Source organism: Anopheles cruzii, chromosome 3 (assembly GCF_943734635.1).
Source record: "Anopheles cruzii chromosome 3, idAnoCruzAS_RS32_06, whole genome shotgun sequence".
Classification (NCBI taxonomy): domain Eukaryota; kingdom Metazoa; phylum Arthropoda; class Insecta; order Diptera; family Culicidae; genus Anopheles; species Anopheles cruzii.
The window spans coordinates 17,928,482-17,944,528 of record NC_069145.1 but is presented as its reverse complement, the minus strand read 5'-3'; the positions used below and the strand labels follow the sequence as shown (position 1 = coordinate 17,944,528).

Here is a 16,047-nt window from a genome sequence, read left to right as displayed (position 1 = left end):
AGACAGTGCGTGTCGAATGCTATTGCTTACAGGAAACGGCGACCCCAGTGAGGAATTCCCCCTTTGTTGTGGTGGAAAGGTTGTTTTCCATAATAAGCAGATTAATGCAGGAGCACCGTCGGCCGGTGATATGTCTTTTAATATTAGAAAGCATCTCCATAAGCCTGAGTTAATGTTGCGGTATAAGAAACATACTAGAAATGAAATCAGTTATGAATGTTTTGTTGTGTTTGTGATTTGCTTTAAAATTCGGTTTCCAATACAGATATGGTTTTATTTAAAATTGCGTTAAATCTTCCCTATACGAGGCTGAACTCTCTCCAGTACTTAAGTACCAGCACACGGACGTATGTTATCCTGTACAAGTCGTTCCCTGTACAAAGCGAATCTACATTTTTATATCAAATCTTTTGAAAACACAACCAAAACTAGACTTGTGGCATGTTCTCACTGGTCAAAAGTCTCAGTTACGTTATCAACATCTGGATCGCATCTAGCTTTTCTCATAAATTGGCTCATCCTCAGCTACATTCAGGTGATTCGATATTGCTTCCAAAGGAATTCGTAAAATTCTCACAGCCTTGTAGTTGTCTAATCAACACTCTGAATTCTTCCAAAACACAACCTGGTCATCTGGTTCCCGCGCAGGTTCAAAAACTCCTACAAAACCCCTTCCGGCCAGCGTCGTAAGATTGAATTCAATATTTAAAACCACTCACCGAACCGTGAGTGCAGATTGAAGAGTGAGTCATTGAAGTTGGTCAAAAGTCCCCCGTAACACACACCGAACTACCGAACCGCATGACGTTAGTCGAATTTTGTATGCTCCGCGGGAAACCATTTTTCAAAGTGACCACTCGGCCACCGTTAAATGTAAATAGTAACTCCACGGTCAGCCTCAGCGCCACTATTGGTTCCACGTACAACAGCCGCTGCCAGCTGCTGCCTGCCTGCCTGCCTGTCTGCCTCCCAGCAGTGGGACGCTTCCTTAAGCCGGCAAATGTAACGACATAATTTATGTAAAGTAGATTAAAATCTTTTCACTTCACTTCACGGTTTCGGTCTTCGTTCGCTTTTGTTTTGCTTCGAGGAGCTGTTGTTTTGTTTTAAACCATTACTGCCGATATTCCGACGGTAAGTTTTCCGGGTCCACTGGAGGAAGCGAACTGTCGCATCTTTTCACCGTACGAGGGCCACTGCAGCAGTGGCAGGGTTTTCCATAAATTATGCAAAAATGGAACAGATAATACCGGGCAGAGGACATACGCTGTGTGTGTGTGTCGCTTTGGTTCCGTCGAATTTTTTTTCCGTCTCCAGAAGCTTTATGTTCCTCCGGAACCCTGGCACCCACAAAATGGTAGTGTCGGAAGCGACATCGAGCGGCGCACCGATTTTACGGGAGTTTTAAAATTCAAAACCTGAAGCGCCGAAACGAGAAACAATAAGGAGGGCCCAGTTCGAGGGTGTTTTACGGCGGGGTATGGTTTTGGAAACTTTGAGTGTTGCATTTTACAACAACTTTGCCGAGTGTCTTCGAACGGAAATCTACAGTCCGAAGGTGCCGAATCCTGCGCTGGGGCAAACATTTCGATGCGCAGCGGAGGCCGCCGGGACACTCGCAAACGCGATCTAAAGGGCCGCGCCCAATCGCTCTCGTTTACAATGCAAATCGCTGTTTGAAGTGTAGTACTTTATTTTAAATTGCTATTATCAAGTGTTCAGAACCTTTCCCCGCCCCAGTGGCGAACGTCCAGTCTGGTTCCAGGAATCCAGGGTCCAGCTGCTGAAAATATCGCCAGTAAGACAGGTAACTCGGAACTCTGCTCCTCGCCGAAACAAATCAGACTTAATGATACCGTCCTTTAGCGGCTCTGTGGCGCATTACAGGAGGAACGCAAGTCCCACTACACACTGACAGGTGAGCTACGGTTCCGGAAAGTTGACCAGACAAAACCAACCGGAATCCAGAAGAACCCGACGAAAGGGAAACCGAAAATTCCCCCGCCCGTAATTTGTCGGCTGGGACATAAATACATTACGCCCGAGGATTGATGGAATTCGCCGGGCCGGATTCTTCGGTGTCGTTCCGCGAAAGTTTCACAAATTCGTTACGAAAGTTGCGTATCGAACGCCGGCGCCGTGGCCGGCCTGGGAAACTTCTCGTCCGTGCATAATCCCATCGGACAGTTGTGGAAAACGCTAAAAGTTTCCTCCGCAACCGATTCGCTTAAATTATGTGTATCTTCCGCTTACTCACCTTTGCCTGCGGGTGTCCCGCCGGGGACAGAGCTAGGTGACAGGAGACATCATTTGCATTTTCTTACGCACTCACTGGCTCCGACTGGCGGTTTTGTGTCCTCGCTAAGTTCTGATTCGTTCTCTTTTTGTCGAGGCTTTCGATTCTGCGTGAAGTGTGAAGCAGCTGGTGCAAAAGGTGTTGAAGTATGCTTCAACATCTTCAGCGGTGCACACTTTTGCCAAGAAGGTGCCAACCGCGTAAAGCACTCCCCGCCCTAGCATTGGCGGAGTTTGTTTAGTCCGGACCCGCCGGACCCAAGAAGCTCTGGGGGCACTCGTTCAGGACTCGAGGTTCGCATCAAGCCACGGAAACCCCTTCCCCGGTAAGGAGCATTAATTAACGTCGGCGAGCGTAGCCCTGGGGCGAGCTGCAATCGGGTCCCTGAACGGAGCCGCCGTCAGATAATAGCATTAATTAGAATCCTTGCGACTCCCGCTCGTCGTCGGTGGCCGTGGCCCTCCGTTTCCGGTGCCATGTCTTCTGTGTGCGCACAGGGAGCATGCACCCGTGCAACCCGTGAAGGCAGACGATGGCAGAACCCTTTGTCAATTGGCGGCCACCGCGGCGGGAGAGTACCGGAAATGCGTCTGAGTCGGAAGCTGACGGAGACTTCCTGCGAAGGCGGCCCGCCGACGCTGACTATCGTCCGCCGGTGTCTCAGGCGAATTGCGAAGCGGAACGCAAACCAACCGCTAATTAGAAGCAAAGTCATCAAGTTTCGGGGGCAGAACTAATGCGGAAAACGAGTTGGACAATCGGGTGGAATTCAGTTAAACTTTTGGAACATTGGGGAAGTGGTGCCCGGTTGCTCTCGACGGGGCCACGTTTTTCTGACACATTGCGGGCTGGCCCAAATCGCTTATCAGAAGCTGCGTGGTGCACAACAACAAACGCGCGTCCCGTGGGTGACGGATTCGGAAATTCCCGAACTGAAACTTGACTCGTGACTCAAAGGGCTCTGTCTCTCTCTTTCTCCTACCCCGAGTCGGGGAGATTAGCGTAGCCTTGGGTCAGTTACGCGAGCGCTGTAACCGTCAACTGCACTTGACACTGAGCAGGCGAGAAGGGGATCGGATTTGTCATCCGGGCTGCCAGTTTGCACTATCAATTAGCGAAGCTGGCTAATGAAGTGCTGCGGATGTGCGGCCCCCTTGACTGGGTGGAGAGTTTAAAGTTCTACCGCAGAAGTAGAGGAACGACAAATAAGCTTTTACGTGGCCCCCCGGCGGGGACCGCTTTACTATTGGACAAAAACAGACATCGGTTTCACTACGATAGGCAGGTTCCGAGCAGGGTTGCCAGCGAAACCAGCAGGACCGTGTGGGTCGAGAGGACTCTAAGGGCTCCACTGTCGTGGGCCGCATCTTCGACGAGCGACTTCTTGCAGAACTCGGGCGTCTGCTGAGTGGCGCGCCACTTGTGGTCCTCACGCTGGAAACGGCTCTGCAAGTAGTGGTCCACCAGGTCGACGTCGGTCTTTTCGAGGGCTGGCTGCCGGGAGAGTACCCACGAGGCCTCTGTGGGGCAGAAAGACACAGTTTAGCGGCGGCTCATAAAATCACGAGACAACTCGCACAGAGACCACTTACCCAGATGGTGCGTTGAGTTGAACGACGTGCAGGAGTAGACGATGGCGTAGTTCGCGTAATCCGTGGCGATTATATCGATCGAAGTATCTGAAACACCGGTGGATAATGATGAGGCATAGGTCGGGCCAGCAAATGTCCGATTCGGAAGCCATTGCACACACACACACTGGTGACCCGCTCCATCTTGCACTGGCCGCCATTGAGCCGCAACCACACTTACCGGGGTCGGCCGCACTGGTCGTATTGAAGCGCTCGTAGAATTGCGGTACGCGCGACTCGTGGAACACTCTCGGTTCGGCCTTACCACTACGATAGATCGGTTTGCCCTCGTCGGTGATTTGGAACGATTGCAGTATCGTGAAGCTGCCCTCCGTCCCGAGCCGGTACTGCATCACCACGCAGTCCTCCTGCTCCGGATCGCTGGGATCGTACAGCCGACGTATCTCGTACCACTTCCCTGCAAACTGCGTAGCGAAGTGTTAGCGAACGAACGATCGGACTCGATCCTCGGTACCTTTTCCTCTTTGAAGGTGTACTGCTCTTCGAACTTTAGGCAATCCTTTGTGTACAGCACACCGTGAGCTGTGCCCACGGCCGCCGTGAGGCACACCGCCAGAAGCGCCCACGAGGCGATCCGATCCATATTGCACGGGAACTTGGTGACCTACAAACGTTAGCAGCAGAGGGACGCCAAAACCGAACTGATCGCCACGAGCCGTCTAATCAGTTTTGCTTTCCCCGAGTGTAGGTGTGTGCGTACCCTCGTAGAGCGCTGCTACAGTGCACTACTGCAAGAACGGATGCCACTATCGCAGCTTCAGCTGTGTCCGCGTGATGAGCCGATTTGTGGAGAGTTATTTCGACGATGACACATTTCATAGGATCGAGTCCGATTCAGTATTTATTTGAATCGACACTATACGAATAGTTGGAGATAAAATAGAAATTACTTGAAAATCTAGCACACACTTCAGTGTCGAGGAGATGCCCGATGTCCAACGGGACTGCGGAAGCGCCAGATCAGGCGGTCAAGAACGGTAGCTGTTGAGGCCGCCGGAACAACACACAGAAAATCGCGGCTGAAAGTTCCAGCTGAATACACATCGCCACAGCGCTTTAAAATTGTTTCCGTCCGTCGTTGAAAGTTTCGCAACAGTTTTACTTTCTATCAAAAGCTAATTATCAACCAACTCGCCAACCGGCCGGCCGGTCTGCTGGCGGTGGCCAAAAACTTTCTCCTCCAACCGGCGACTCTGATTTCATTAACTTTGCGCTCTTTGCGCTTTGCGAACCGAACTCTCTGTTGGACTTTTCCCGGTCCCGGTCTCGGACCGATGGCCGGCGAACAGGCGGGGTGCAGTTCGCGTCGGGATCGGTTTCAGGGTTTTCGCGGTTACCTCCACTCCGGCTCCGGCCAGGTTGGATGGTCCCGGTCGAGGTGTACTCATAAAAATTAGCCAAAGTCATTAGACGGCTTCAGACGGCACTGCTCCGGCATCCTTTCCGGCCCGGGTGGAACGCTCGCTGCAAAGCAGAAACTTTGGGTGACCAATCGTGACGCTTGAAGGAGGCGCACTTTGGTTTGCTACACTCCAGGCCCCCGCCTGAGCAGGGTTCAGAGATCGGAAGGGAATCAATATCGAGTAGTAAAGTAGTTGGAAGGACTTGAGAGCGTTTTTATTGGCTTTTACAGTAGTCCTTCTTAAATTGTCGATTGGTGCGTACCGCGTGGCTCTATCAGCCGTACCTTAGAACCGATCCTAGTATTTGCACCTAAAATTATTATGGAAAACACGGTTTTATAAGGTAGCCCAGTAGACTTCGCAGACACCACACTCACTTCGTTTGGCTCTGCTCGGTGACGCGCATGTCCTGCCGAATGAAGAACTTTTCAATCAACTTATCCACCGTTTCGCTCACCGTCGGGCTGATGGTGCGCTGCTTCGACAGTACCCAGGCCGCTTCGGCCGACTTCTGCTCGGAGATATTCTTGCAGTAGTAGATCAGCGCAAAGTGATCGTAGTCGGTCTCCAGGATCCAGTAGTTGGAGTTCTTGGGCGCTGCCGGAACGAAAGCGCGACGGGGTTTCAAACACAAGCTCACTGCCTAACCACCGACCGATCGTACTTACGTCCCCCGAATGTGACATTAAGCTTTCCCTGCAGCGGAAACTCGTCCGGGAAGCTGACCACCGCCCGGCCGACGCTACACTTCACGGTGGTGTTCGGCAGCCGCTCGCAGCAGTTCTCGACCTTCACCGAGCCGTCCGACTGCGGTGTGTACGTGGCGTACCCGCAGTCACAGTCTTTCTCAAAGTGCTGATCGTAGCGCAGGATCTCGTACCAGCGCCCCTCAACGTACTACGGTAAAGAGGGGGGGAGGCCAAGATTGTAAACGCCGTGCTCTGTTCTGTTCCGCCCCGCAACTTACTCGCTCCAGGTCGAAGTACTGAACGATCGGACGGCTGGCCGGATCGGGACAGGGTCGATCCACGATCCGCTGTCCGTGGCAGGGAAGACCCACCGAGATGAGGACTGCTAACATAACCTTACCCCACGAGATCGACATGATCGACATGATTTGATCGCTAGTGCGTACCGCAGCAGACTGAAGGGCCCCTTTCGTTGGCCCCAACCGTTGACAGGAGAAATCGAAAATAATCTCTGTGTTGCTGTGTTTTTGCTTACTCTGAGTTCGTTTATTTGCTACACACGGCTTAGACTTATCTGCTGATACCACGACCACCACGCTACGCTCTATACCGCCGTTCTGCCGTTCTATTCGGCGTTTAACGGTGTAGTGTCCTCCTCCGATGGGGCCGTAATCGGTGGAGGCAGAATGATGCTTTGCGGTATCGCAGGCAGGTCCGGTTCGTTGCCGCAACTGTTCGGGGGAAAAGGGGAAATGTGTGTTAAGATTTGCCACTGGATCTCGTGCGTCGATCAGTACGTACAGTTCCTCGGAGTGGTTGGTGCGGCGTATGTGGCCCGCTACGAAGAAGGTCGATCGCAGATAGTTCACCCTCGAGAGCACCTCCGGCTGGTCGGTGAGGTGTGGAGTTCGTGACAGCAACCAGTAGCCCTCGACCGATTGGTCCGGCCCTAGGAACGGTTGGCACGCGTAGACGATCGTGTAGTTGCTGTAGTCCGTTGCCACGACCCGGTACTCGGCCGCCGCAGGTAGCGCTACGGACGAGAAAGAGATCGTTGGTTCGTTATTCGGGTCGGGTCGAGAATTCAGCAGCGGGGCCTTACCTTTGCCGGCGTTGATCGTCAGCTTCGCAACGCTGCCGGTAGAGTTTGACAGTTCCTCGAAAACGCCGATACTCGTGAGCGTGACGTAGGTTCCGTTCGACGGATCGAAGCCGCGGGTTTGGATCTCCAGCATACCGACCGGCTCGCTGCTGCGATACGAAGTTGTCACACACTCCAGATCGCGTTCGTTGTTCTGTTCGTACCGCTCGAGCTCGTACCACTTTCCGGTAAACTGCGAAGAGGAAACAGATCAGCTGAGGTGAACTTAACAAAGGGCCGACAGCCATAAGGTGTCGCTTTAACTTCACATTTCAACGTCACCCTGTCCAAAGGCTACTAATGACACATTTGACAAAAGATCAGCTCTAATGAGCAAAACCACTGTTTGTGATCAACGCGCGTCCGGTGGGAGAAAAAACCCGCCAAAGCCGGCTCCTAATAAATCAAAACCGTAATACTGAAGTTCAACGAGTCACGGCTTCGGGCTAATGCCTCGATCGCTGGCGCCACGATCGCGGCGAAGTGACGTGAGCCGTATGGCCGGACTGTCGTCGACTCCGTCGTTTGACTGTCCTCGCGGACGAAAGCGAATTTAGCAGATAAAATGTCGCGGGCCAGTGGCGGGTTATGCAAATTTAATGATCAATCGTGGCCTTGACCAGGCCACGTTAATAACACCCGAGGCCCGACGACCGGCACATCCGTGTGCACACGCGACAGGTCACCGTCGTCGTTAGCAGGCGCTTCTCGAGCGGCATCCAGCCTTCTTCTGTGTGAAAGACCTCACAGACGATTTAGGGGACAAAGCTATGCGCTAAGCTAGACAGAACTGCTAAGGTCACAGTTGACGGTTGCTTTATGGGCACTAAAAAGGAAGGTTAATACAACGTTTCGCGAACACATCCGCAAGCTGGCAATTTGTGTTTCCGAAACGAATTAGGATCCGATCATCGATTACATCAACCATGGCACTACAATTTGGCAACATCTTCCGACGTGCCATGGAAGTAGTCGAAGCCGTGCCGATGCCTTTCGAACGCGCTTAGCGCATGGAGAGTTATGGAATTCGGAAAGAGGCTTCCGAAAGGCGGCATCTGCTATCAGTTACATAAGCACGAGACCTTAACCAGCACTCAGCGGCCCTCACCATTCCAAGAGCCGAAAGATTATCCAAACGTGACCGCAGCCCCGATTATGCAATGATGGCACTGTTACTTTGTGAATCTTCCCAACATCATCTTCCCTTTAGCTAGCACGGTGGCTCCAGCGGCTCCGATGATGTCCGCCGTCCGCCCCGAGCATAATTAAGGAAGCAACAGACAAACCCACAACAATCGAGGGCCACCGATGGACATCGGCCTCCCCAAACGACAACCGGTGACACAATTATATGCTCCACGGTCCGGAGCAACCGCGTGGAGCACCGTAATATTTATGTAATTTCCGTGAACGATTCGACCCATTTGGCGTCCTGCTTGTGGTTTCCAGCATGGATTTGTTTTGTTTTTTCACAGACACACACTGACCACGAACCCTTGCCCTCCTTGAGTACTCCTAAGCGGATCCTACTTACGTTTTGCACTTCAAAATTTTCCACCACCGGAAGGCCTTTGGTGGAGAGCGTACAGTTCCCATCCTTGACTACGTAGCCTCTCGCCTGCCCAATCCAGAGCCACATCGCGAGGGCCACGGCGTGGAGCTTTGCCATTTTGACACGTGTGACGCGGTAAAAGGAATGCACGGTAGGGCAAACACTGACGCTCACTTAACTCTTTGGGTTTCACTCGAGTGCTGTAGAGACGATCCGTTCCGCTTGAATTCCGCCGGAGAACTGCGGATCTTTCGGTGAAAACATCTGCTTAAGATTCAAACTCCGCTCCGAACGGCCAGTTGTCGGTGCGCCGCTTTCTTCGCGATCGCGAGATCACGATTGATTTGGGCGCTCGGTGTATTGCATACCTCCAGGAGTTAACTGTAGTTCAGCTGCAACTTTATTTAGATCACTTTCACGAGACCTGTTTTTTAAAACGATTAATATTAATTTAAATGATAGGCACGCTCTAAAGTGTTATTTGTATTTGACAGTAAAATGATTTTATTTTACTACATGCCGTTACAAACAATTTGCCTCTCAACATTATCCACTTCAACTGAAGCTGCGGTAATTTTTGGCCATTTTGTATCCGTGAATCAAGGTGAAAACAACGTTTGCCATTTTTCAAACCGAATCCCGAGCCGGCATCCGTTGGCGTTTGCGACGTTTATTTCCGCACCTAAAAAAACCGAAGGCATTAGCGCGCTGAAAGAAATCCGACCGAACTCGCAGCAGCCAAACTTACGCCTCAGCAAAGTGTTCCGTAACAATCAGCTCACCGGCCTCGATGCCGCTCTGCTCCTTGACCGTGAAAATCCGCTCCTGTAGGTTCTCCGGCAGGGATGGCGTGCGCGACAGCAGCCAGAAGTACTCTGTGGTGGTGGGAAGAAGCACAAAGTGGCGCAAGATGAAAAGGAAACCCACCGCGGAAACCAGACCAGAACCCTGCGTGACTTGCACTCCGTAATGCACCACTCGCTTACCGGTCGATCGATCTTGGCCGACGGGCTCGCAGCTCCAAACCATCGAATAGTTCTCGTAATCCGTATCCAGCACCCAATAGTTCGACCTATCGTTGGCTGGCGAAACAAATAGCGGCGGTACAAGATCCGAGAAGGACGACATCTTGCCCCAAGGTTTGCAAAAACTTACGTGCTCCGTAGAACGATACGTTCAGCTTGGCCTGGAGGACTGCCGTTTCCGGGTAGCTGATGACCGCCCGACCATCGACCGCGTACAGTAGCCCATCGGACAGACGGATGGCCGTGTTAAACACCCGGATCGATCCGTCCTCACGCAGACTGTACTCGGCCGTTACACAGTCGGTGTTTTGCTCGAAAGCGGACTCGTAGTGCTCCAGGTCGTACCACAGGCCCAGATACTGTTGTGGGGTTCGATACGGGCACGTGACGTGAATGTTTAATTAGCACGGGGCCGGTCCGTCCGTGATTACCTTCTCCACTTGGAAGTCCTGCACGACCTCCAGCGTCCGGCAGGGCCGATCGAAGAACGTTCCCTGGACCGAGCCCAGTCCGACGCCCAGGGCGCTCAGCAAACAGAGGTAATACCGATACATTTCACTGCGGGGCCGGTCGGTGAGGGCCCAAACCTTCACTACTGAACGCCCCGAACCCACCCGCAGCCCTATTTATATCACATTTGCATAGATAACAGCCGTAGTTGGATGCTGAGCGCTACTACTGCGAGATAACTGAAATCATTTTCGACATCAGGACGGTCACCCCGGACACCGGATGATTAAACGGCACAACATCGGCCGTTCATCACGCCCGACTTTCAGGCCTCAACGGTGGCAAGAGAGACAGAAAGCGAGATAAGGACAGAGAGAGAGAGGGAATAACGACACTTTATGGGCCGAGTCACGGCGCGTACCAAAACAAACCCCCGAAGCCCCGAAAATTGAAATATTATTCAACCGGAATCGCATCAAATCACGTGGCACGAGAGATGGAGAGCGGCCCCGTGGGAAGCACCTGGGCGATAAGGCGCTCCGTGTTACATACCTTATCAGAGGTATGGGCCCGATGCGCCCGTTTCGGAAGCAATTTTACGGTCCACCGACAGCGGCAGGAAACTCATCTTCGGAGCTACAAGGGGTTGCAGTACCGGCACTTCGGCACAATGAAGGCATAAAACAGTCCCACCACCCTGAGGTTACGTGTTTACAAGAGGCAATTGGCGACGTTGTGTTTAGATTCTAATCTCTTACACAGTATCGCGTTTTCTGGCGCTATCGCGTTTCCGAAGATACCCCGGCAGTTGGAGTCCACAGATAGTCTGTAGGGCCTCTATAAAATCAATCGTCCGGGGGTCCGCAGCTGGACCGATTGAGTCATGAAAGGAGTCGTGGTCAGCGTGCTGCTGATCGGGCTGACGTCGGCCGGCGTCGTCTACGATCGTCCCTGCCGGACGGAGATCGAAGCGCAGCAGTACTTTTCGCTGGAAGCGTACCTCGGCAAGTGGTACGAGCTGCAGCGTTACCGGACCGAGTTCGAACTGAATTACGAGTGCATTCAGGTGACGTACGCCGCGAACGATGATGACACGGTGACGGTAGCGAACAACGGGTACCACTTGTTCTACGACTCGATCTGGAGCCTGATCGGCCGTGCGGTACTATCGTTCCCGGATGAACCAGTCATCGAAGGCAAGCTGAATGTTACATACGATGGCGAGCGTAAGTATTGGGCCCTATGAGAGTCCTTTCTTTGGTGGGTAACCGAGTGTCCGCCGTCCGACAGAGACCAACTACTGGATACTGGAAACGGACTACCATTCGTACTCGCTGGCCTGGACCTGCCAGGACCAGGAGGGGAACCGTTCGGAGGAGAGCTTCTGGCTGCTGTCGCGCACACCGACACTCACCACCGACCGGGACGCCCTGTTTCGGATCAACAGCATCATGAGGCGATACATGGACCGGGAAGAGATTCGCTTTACTGAGCAGGTTGACCTACGGTAAGGGCTGTGGGAAGTCGCTCGGTGGTCGCTGACGCTGATCGCGGATGTGTCTTGTTGTCCACAGGTGTCCAGTGTTTTGAATTGAGCAGTTCAGCAGTGACGTCACGAAATAATATCCACAAATCCGTTGCGAACACGAATGACGTCTAGCTTTTCTTAGTACGAACGGGGGCACCTGTAGAAATGGCAATAGGGCAAAGAATTGTACTCACTGGAAGGGATCTCGAAAGGGTGTTTGGAAACTCACCTGGCGTCCGAATGGTTCGGGACCACAAATTTGGTCTCGTCGGCGTACTTTTTGATGAGCGCATCTACGTGACGCACAACTGCTGCGTCAGTCGGGAAGAACGGCTGGCGGGAGAACACCCAGAATCCAACTACGTGGGTCGGAACAAAACATTCACTACCAGGCACAGTGGTTCGACCGCTGGATACGTACCAATATTCTTCGCTGGGTCTTTATAGTACGGTTCACAGGACCACACTAGCGAGTAGGACGTGTAGTCCGTGTCCACCACCCAGTAGTTGCTCCGATCGGGCTCTGTCGAAGTGAAGAGTATGTCGAGTGTTGTTAAATTGACCCGAGAGCCAACTCTCTCTCTCTCTCTATCTCACTCACTGGCACCGAAGAAGGCAACGTTCAGCTTGCCCTGAGGTACCGGCTCGTCCGGAAACGACATGACCCCGGTGCCTATCGCCACTACCTCGCTACTGTTGGCCAAGTTGTACGCTCCGTTCTTGATGGAGAAGCCCCCGTCCGCGTGCGGTTGGTACTCGGCCACCACACAGTCCAAGCCTTGCTCGTAGAACTGCTCGTACCGTTTGATTTCGTACCAGCGACCTTGGTAATCCTTGAATGAGAAGCCCTGCTTCACGGTCACATTCTGGGGACACTCGGCGTCCGAGAGCAGCCCACTGGCGGTGCTGAGAAGCGCCGAGACGGCGAGCAGCAGCAGAGGCAACATGTTGAAAACCTATTCACGAGACGATCAACCACAAGACTGGCCTCTGGCCTGTTCTGGTCCGAGGCTCGCGCTCGTTGCGATCGGATTCTAGTATCATGTTTACATTCGGCGGTCAGCAAACATGAACTACCGCCCGCACCGACCGATCACCGGGTTAGGGATTGATAACCTTCGCTAGACGTATGGCACGGGTGCCAGATAATAACAGCACCAATGGTGGGGCCCATCAGGGAACAAGAAATCGAAAGTTGCCCGCTTGAGATCATTGACTTGGCGAGAACTTACAGCATACATAACAGGTGTTTCTGAGTTTTGGGATGACCGCAGTGCTGTTTTCCCGATTTCTGGCCATTCTCCTTTCGACGTGTTGATATTCGATTTATCAATGCGATATTCGCTCATCAGTCTGATAGCTCCGCCTCACTGCACATGCACGCAATCAGCACTTATTCGGTGAGCAAAAATGCCCCTAAGTCTAGGAAACGTGATTTACGCCAATAACTCAATGGATTGTTCCAGGAAGTGTGTGATTTTTATTCACAGAACAAATAAAATTAGATTCCAGCGACAGTCACACCATTTACCAACACGGCGGAAACGCGGTCACTTCCGGATCGACCGTACAGCAACTGAAAAGAGAGCCGGGTCTTAGAACCATTTGCCTCGTACAGTGCCCCGGGGCCACTTACAATTGCTCGTTCTGGTTGGTGGTTCGTAGGTCCGCTTCATTAAGGTACAGATCAATGTATTGCTGCGCTTGGATGGCCGATGCTGCCGGCAGCTGAGGCGTCCGTGACAAAATCCAGGCGCTCTCGGAGCGCAGAGTCGGGCCCACGTTAAAGCAGCTCCAGACAACGGCGTAGGTGTCGTAATCCGTGCCTAGTACCCAGTAGTCGGCCGCCCGGTCCGACCCAGCTGCGATGAAGCGGCGGACACGCGCGGACGCATTAGAGGCTGGGGACGGGATTTCTTCCGTGCGCTACTTACTGACAGCAAAGGTGACGTTTAGCTTGGCCTCAAGCGGTGACTCATCGGGGAAGGCCACAACGGCACGGCCCACGTCGGAAGAGCGTATCTGTGACGGAACGACCAACATCGAGTTGAAGACTCGAACACTGCCGTCCTCGTTCAGAGAGTACTCGGCCGCCACGCACTCGCCATTTAGCTGGAACACTAGCTGGTAGCGGCGCGTTTCGTACCACAGGCCGAGATACCGGGCGACGTCAAAGTTCACGACTACCGGATTATCTGGGCAGGAACCGAGCGAAACGATCTGTCCATTGGCCAACTCCTCCACCAGGCCAAGGACGAGGATGGCAGCAAGTAATTGAACGGTGCGCATGGTAGTGCCGTCGAGTGACTTCGTTGATATATCGAGTCTTTCCGATCCCGGTTCGATATTTATAAGAATGTAGGACCTGCCTGTTACAGCACCTGCTCAGGAAATGATATCTGCGATGAAGATTCGCAACATGGCAGCGACAACAAGGCCCTATCGGGCGATCAACTGCTGCTTCGTGCTCTCCGTGCGAGCCTTTATCAGCCCGATGGTTCCGTTTTTCCGGTGTAACTCTGTTCGATCGTGCGTGAAGATAGGAGTTAGGAACTTACACATGACACGGCAAGACAATTTAATGATGTTCGACAGTGAAAGGATAATAAAATGATAAATGTAGGCGGTTTGTTATTGAAAATAATTCCATTTACTGGGTTGTATAGTAAGTTTTGGGGTTCAACAACATAGGGCGGTGCTAGTAGCCTAAATTTATTTCGTTATGTTGGTACACTCTTCATATGAACGTATGTGATGTTTTATTTCAATCTGTCGCTCTATTATTTGTTTACATCCCATTTAGTATCGACGTGTCATAGTATTTTTTACAATAAAAAAAATCAGAAAGGAAATTCTCACTCACTCGGCGAGCAAAAATGCCCCTAAATGTAGGCAACGTAATTTACGCCTGATCACCAAATTCGTTTTGTAACCACCATTTCGACAAAAACACATCAATAACGCAGTGATCAATTGATTATTTCAGGAAGTGTGTGATTTTTATTCACGGAACACATAAAAGTAGATTCCAGCTACAATCGCACTATTTACTCGCACTGCGGGAACGCGGTCACTTCCGGATCGACCGCACAGCAACTGAAAAGGAAGCCGGATCTTAGAACAATTTTCCCCGTACCCGTTTCCCCGGGGCCTGCGGCCACTTACAATTGCTCGTCCTGGTTGGTGGTTCGCAGGTCTGCTTCATTGAGGTACAGATCGATGTATTGCTGCACTTGGGCGACTGCCGTTGCTGGCATCTGAGGCGTTCGTGACAAAATCCAAGCACTGTCAGCGCGCATAGTCGGCCCCACTTCGAAGCAACTCCAGACAACGGCGTAGGTGTCGTAGTCCGTTGCTAGCACAAAGTAGTTTGTCCGGTCCGAGTTAGCTGCGATGAAGAGTCGGACACGCGGGGATGCATTAAAAGCTGGGTACAGGATTTCTTCCGTGCGCTACTTACTGAGAGGGAAGCTGACGTTTAGCTTGGCCTCAAGCGGTGTTCGATCGGGGAATGCCAGAACAGCGCTGCCCAATTCGGACAAGCGTACCTGGGACGGAGGGACCACCATCGAGTTGAAGACACGAACAGTGCCGTCCTCGTTCAGGGAGTACTCGGGCGTCATGCACTCGCCATTTTGCTGAAACACTTGTTCGTAGCGGCGCGTTTCGTACCACAGACCGAGATAGCGGGCGACGTCAAAATTCACGACTACCGGATTATCCGGGCAGGAACCGAGCGAAACGATCTGTCCGTTGGCCAACTCCTCCACCAGGCCAAGGACGAGGACGGCAGCAAGCAATTGAACGGTGCGCATGGTAGTAGACTGTCGAGTGACTTTCTTTAATTTGTCGAGTCGTTCCCACGCCGGTTCGATATTTATAAGAATGTAGGACCCGAACGTTACGGCACCTGCCCAGGAAGTGATATCTGCGGTGTTGATAAGTAATACAGCAGCGACAACAAGGCCCTATCTGGTGATCAATTGGTTTGTAGAATGTTCCACATTGCCTCCCGCAAATCTTATGTCAGCTGCTGCTTCGCGCTTTATCAGCCCGATAGTTCCGTTTTTCCGGTGTCACTCACTTCGATCGTGCGTGAGGAGGTGATAGAAACTGACACATGATGCGGAACGATACGGAAAAAAGTCGTAGTGACCTAATTTTCTGTACAAAAATCAACCGTCAAACCGATTTTTTGTCAATTTATTTCAATCTAGTAAATGGCTTGATCAAGAATGACTCCCTAGGTATTGGCCCACGAGCAAGCTGGGGTAGATTTCAGAGTTCGAAAATGAATCTTGTTATTAAACT

At 52.1% G+C, this 16,047-nt stretch overlaps 3 protein-coding genes across 3 annotated transcripts; all 3 read right to left on the bottom strand.

Annotated features, from left to right (window-relative positions):
• Positions 1–3,549: 3,549 nt before the first annotated feature.
• Positions 3,550–14,025, bottom strand: LOC128269968 (uncharacterized). The gene is made up of 22 exons (XM_053007370.1): positions 13,671–14,025; positions 13,373–13,598; positions 13,268–13,312; positions 12,338–12,642; positions 12,126–12,259; positions 11,966–12,069; positions 10,190–10,316; positions 9,889–10,117; positions 9,720–9,815; positions 9,482–9,608; positions 7,593–7,710; positions 7,143–7,374; positions 6,838–7,073; positions 6,576–6,771; positions 6,319–6,506; positions 6,020–6,248; positions 5,729–5,948; positions 5,636–5,648; positions 4,403–4,552; positions 4,109–4,352; positions 3,889–3,975; positions 3,550–3,816 (listed from the first exon to the last, which is right to left on the bottom strand). Exons 1-22 carry the CDS (start codon positions 14,023–14,025, stop codon positions 3,569–3,571), a joined length of 3,909 nt encoding a protein of 1,302 aa, XP_052863330.1. The 3' UTR covers positions 3,550–3,568.
• LOC128274601 (outer membrane lipoprotein Blc-like) lies at positions 6,574–8,941 on the bottom strand. Its single transcript, XM_053012839.1, has 4 exons — positions 8,716–8,941; positions 7,143–7,374; positions 6,842–7,073; positions 6,574–6,771 (listed from the first exon to the last, which is right to left on the bottom strand). The coding sequence occupies exons 1-4, from the start codon at positions 8,848–8,850 to the stop codon at positions 6,666–6,668; spliced, it is 705 nt and encodes a 234-aa protein (XP_052868799.1). The 5' UTR covers positions 8,851–8,941; the 3' UTR covers positions 6,574–6,665.
• A 758-nt stretch (positions 14,026–14,783) lies between the features above and the next one.
• LOC128269966 (apolipoprotein D-like) lies at positions 14,784–15,551 on the bottom strand. Its single transcript, XM_053007369.1, has 3 exons — positions 15,197–15,551; positions 14,902–15,124; positions 14,784–14,832 (listed from the first exon to the last, which is right to left on the bottom strand). Exons 1-3 carry the CDS (start codon positions 15,549–15,551, stop codon positions 14,784–14,786), a joined length of 627 nt encoding a protein of 208 aa, XP_052863329.1.
• Between the last annotated feature and the right edge of the window lie 496 nt (positions 15,552–16,047).

Excerpts from the sequence above, each read along its gene's own strand:
- LOC128274601 (XM_053012839.1), bottom strand. The coding sequence starts at position 8,850 with ATGGCAAAGCTCCACGCCGTGGCCCTCGCGATGTGGCTCTGGATTGGG. Across the intron at positions 7,074-7,142 it reads GACGATCAACGCCGGCAAAG|CGCTACCTGCGGCGGCCGAG; the intron begins GTAAGGCCCCGC and ends TCTCGTCCGTAG. Across the intron at positions 6,772-6,841 it reads ACCAACCACTCCGAGGAACT|TTGCGGCAACGAACCGGACC; the intron begins GTACGTACTGAT and ends TCCCCCGAACAG.
- LOC128269968 (XM_053007370.1), bottom strand. The coding sequence starts at position 14,025 with ATGCGCACCGTTCAATTACTTGCTGCCATCCTCGTCCTTGGCCTGGTG. Across the intron at positions 13,599-13,670 it reads AAACGTCACCTTTGCTGTCA|CTGGGTCGGACCGGGCGGCC; the intron begins GTAAGTAGCGCA and ends GCTTCATCGCAG. Across the intron at positions 4,353-4,402 it reads ACACCTTCAAAGAGGAAAAG|TTTGCAGGGAAGTGGTACGA; the intron begins GTACCGAGGATC and ends TTCGCTACGCAG.
- LOC128269966 (XM_053007369.1), bottom strand. The coding sequence starts at position 15,551 with ATGCGCACCGTTCAATTGCTTGCTGCCGTCCTCGTCCTTGGCCTGGTG. Across the intron at positions 15,125-15,196 it reads AAACGTCAGCTTCCCTCTCA|CTAACTCGGACCGGACAAAC; the intron begins GTAAGTAGCGCA and ends TCTTCATCGCAG. Across the intron at positions 14,833-14,901 it reads ACCAACCAGGACGAGCAATT|TTGCTGTGCGGTCGATCCGG; the intron begins GTAAGTGGCCGC and ends CTTCCTTTTCAG.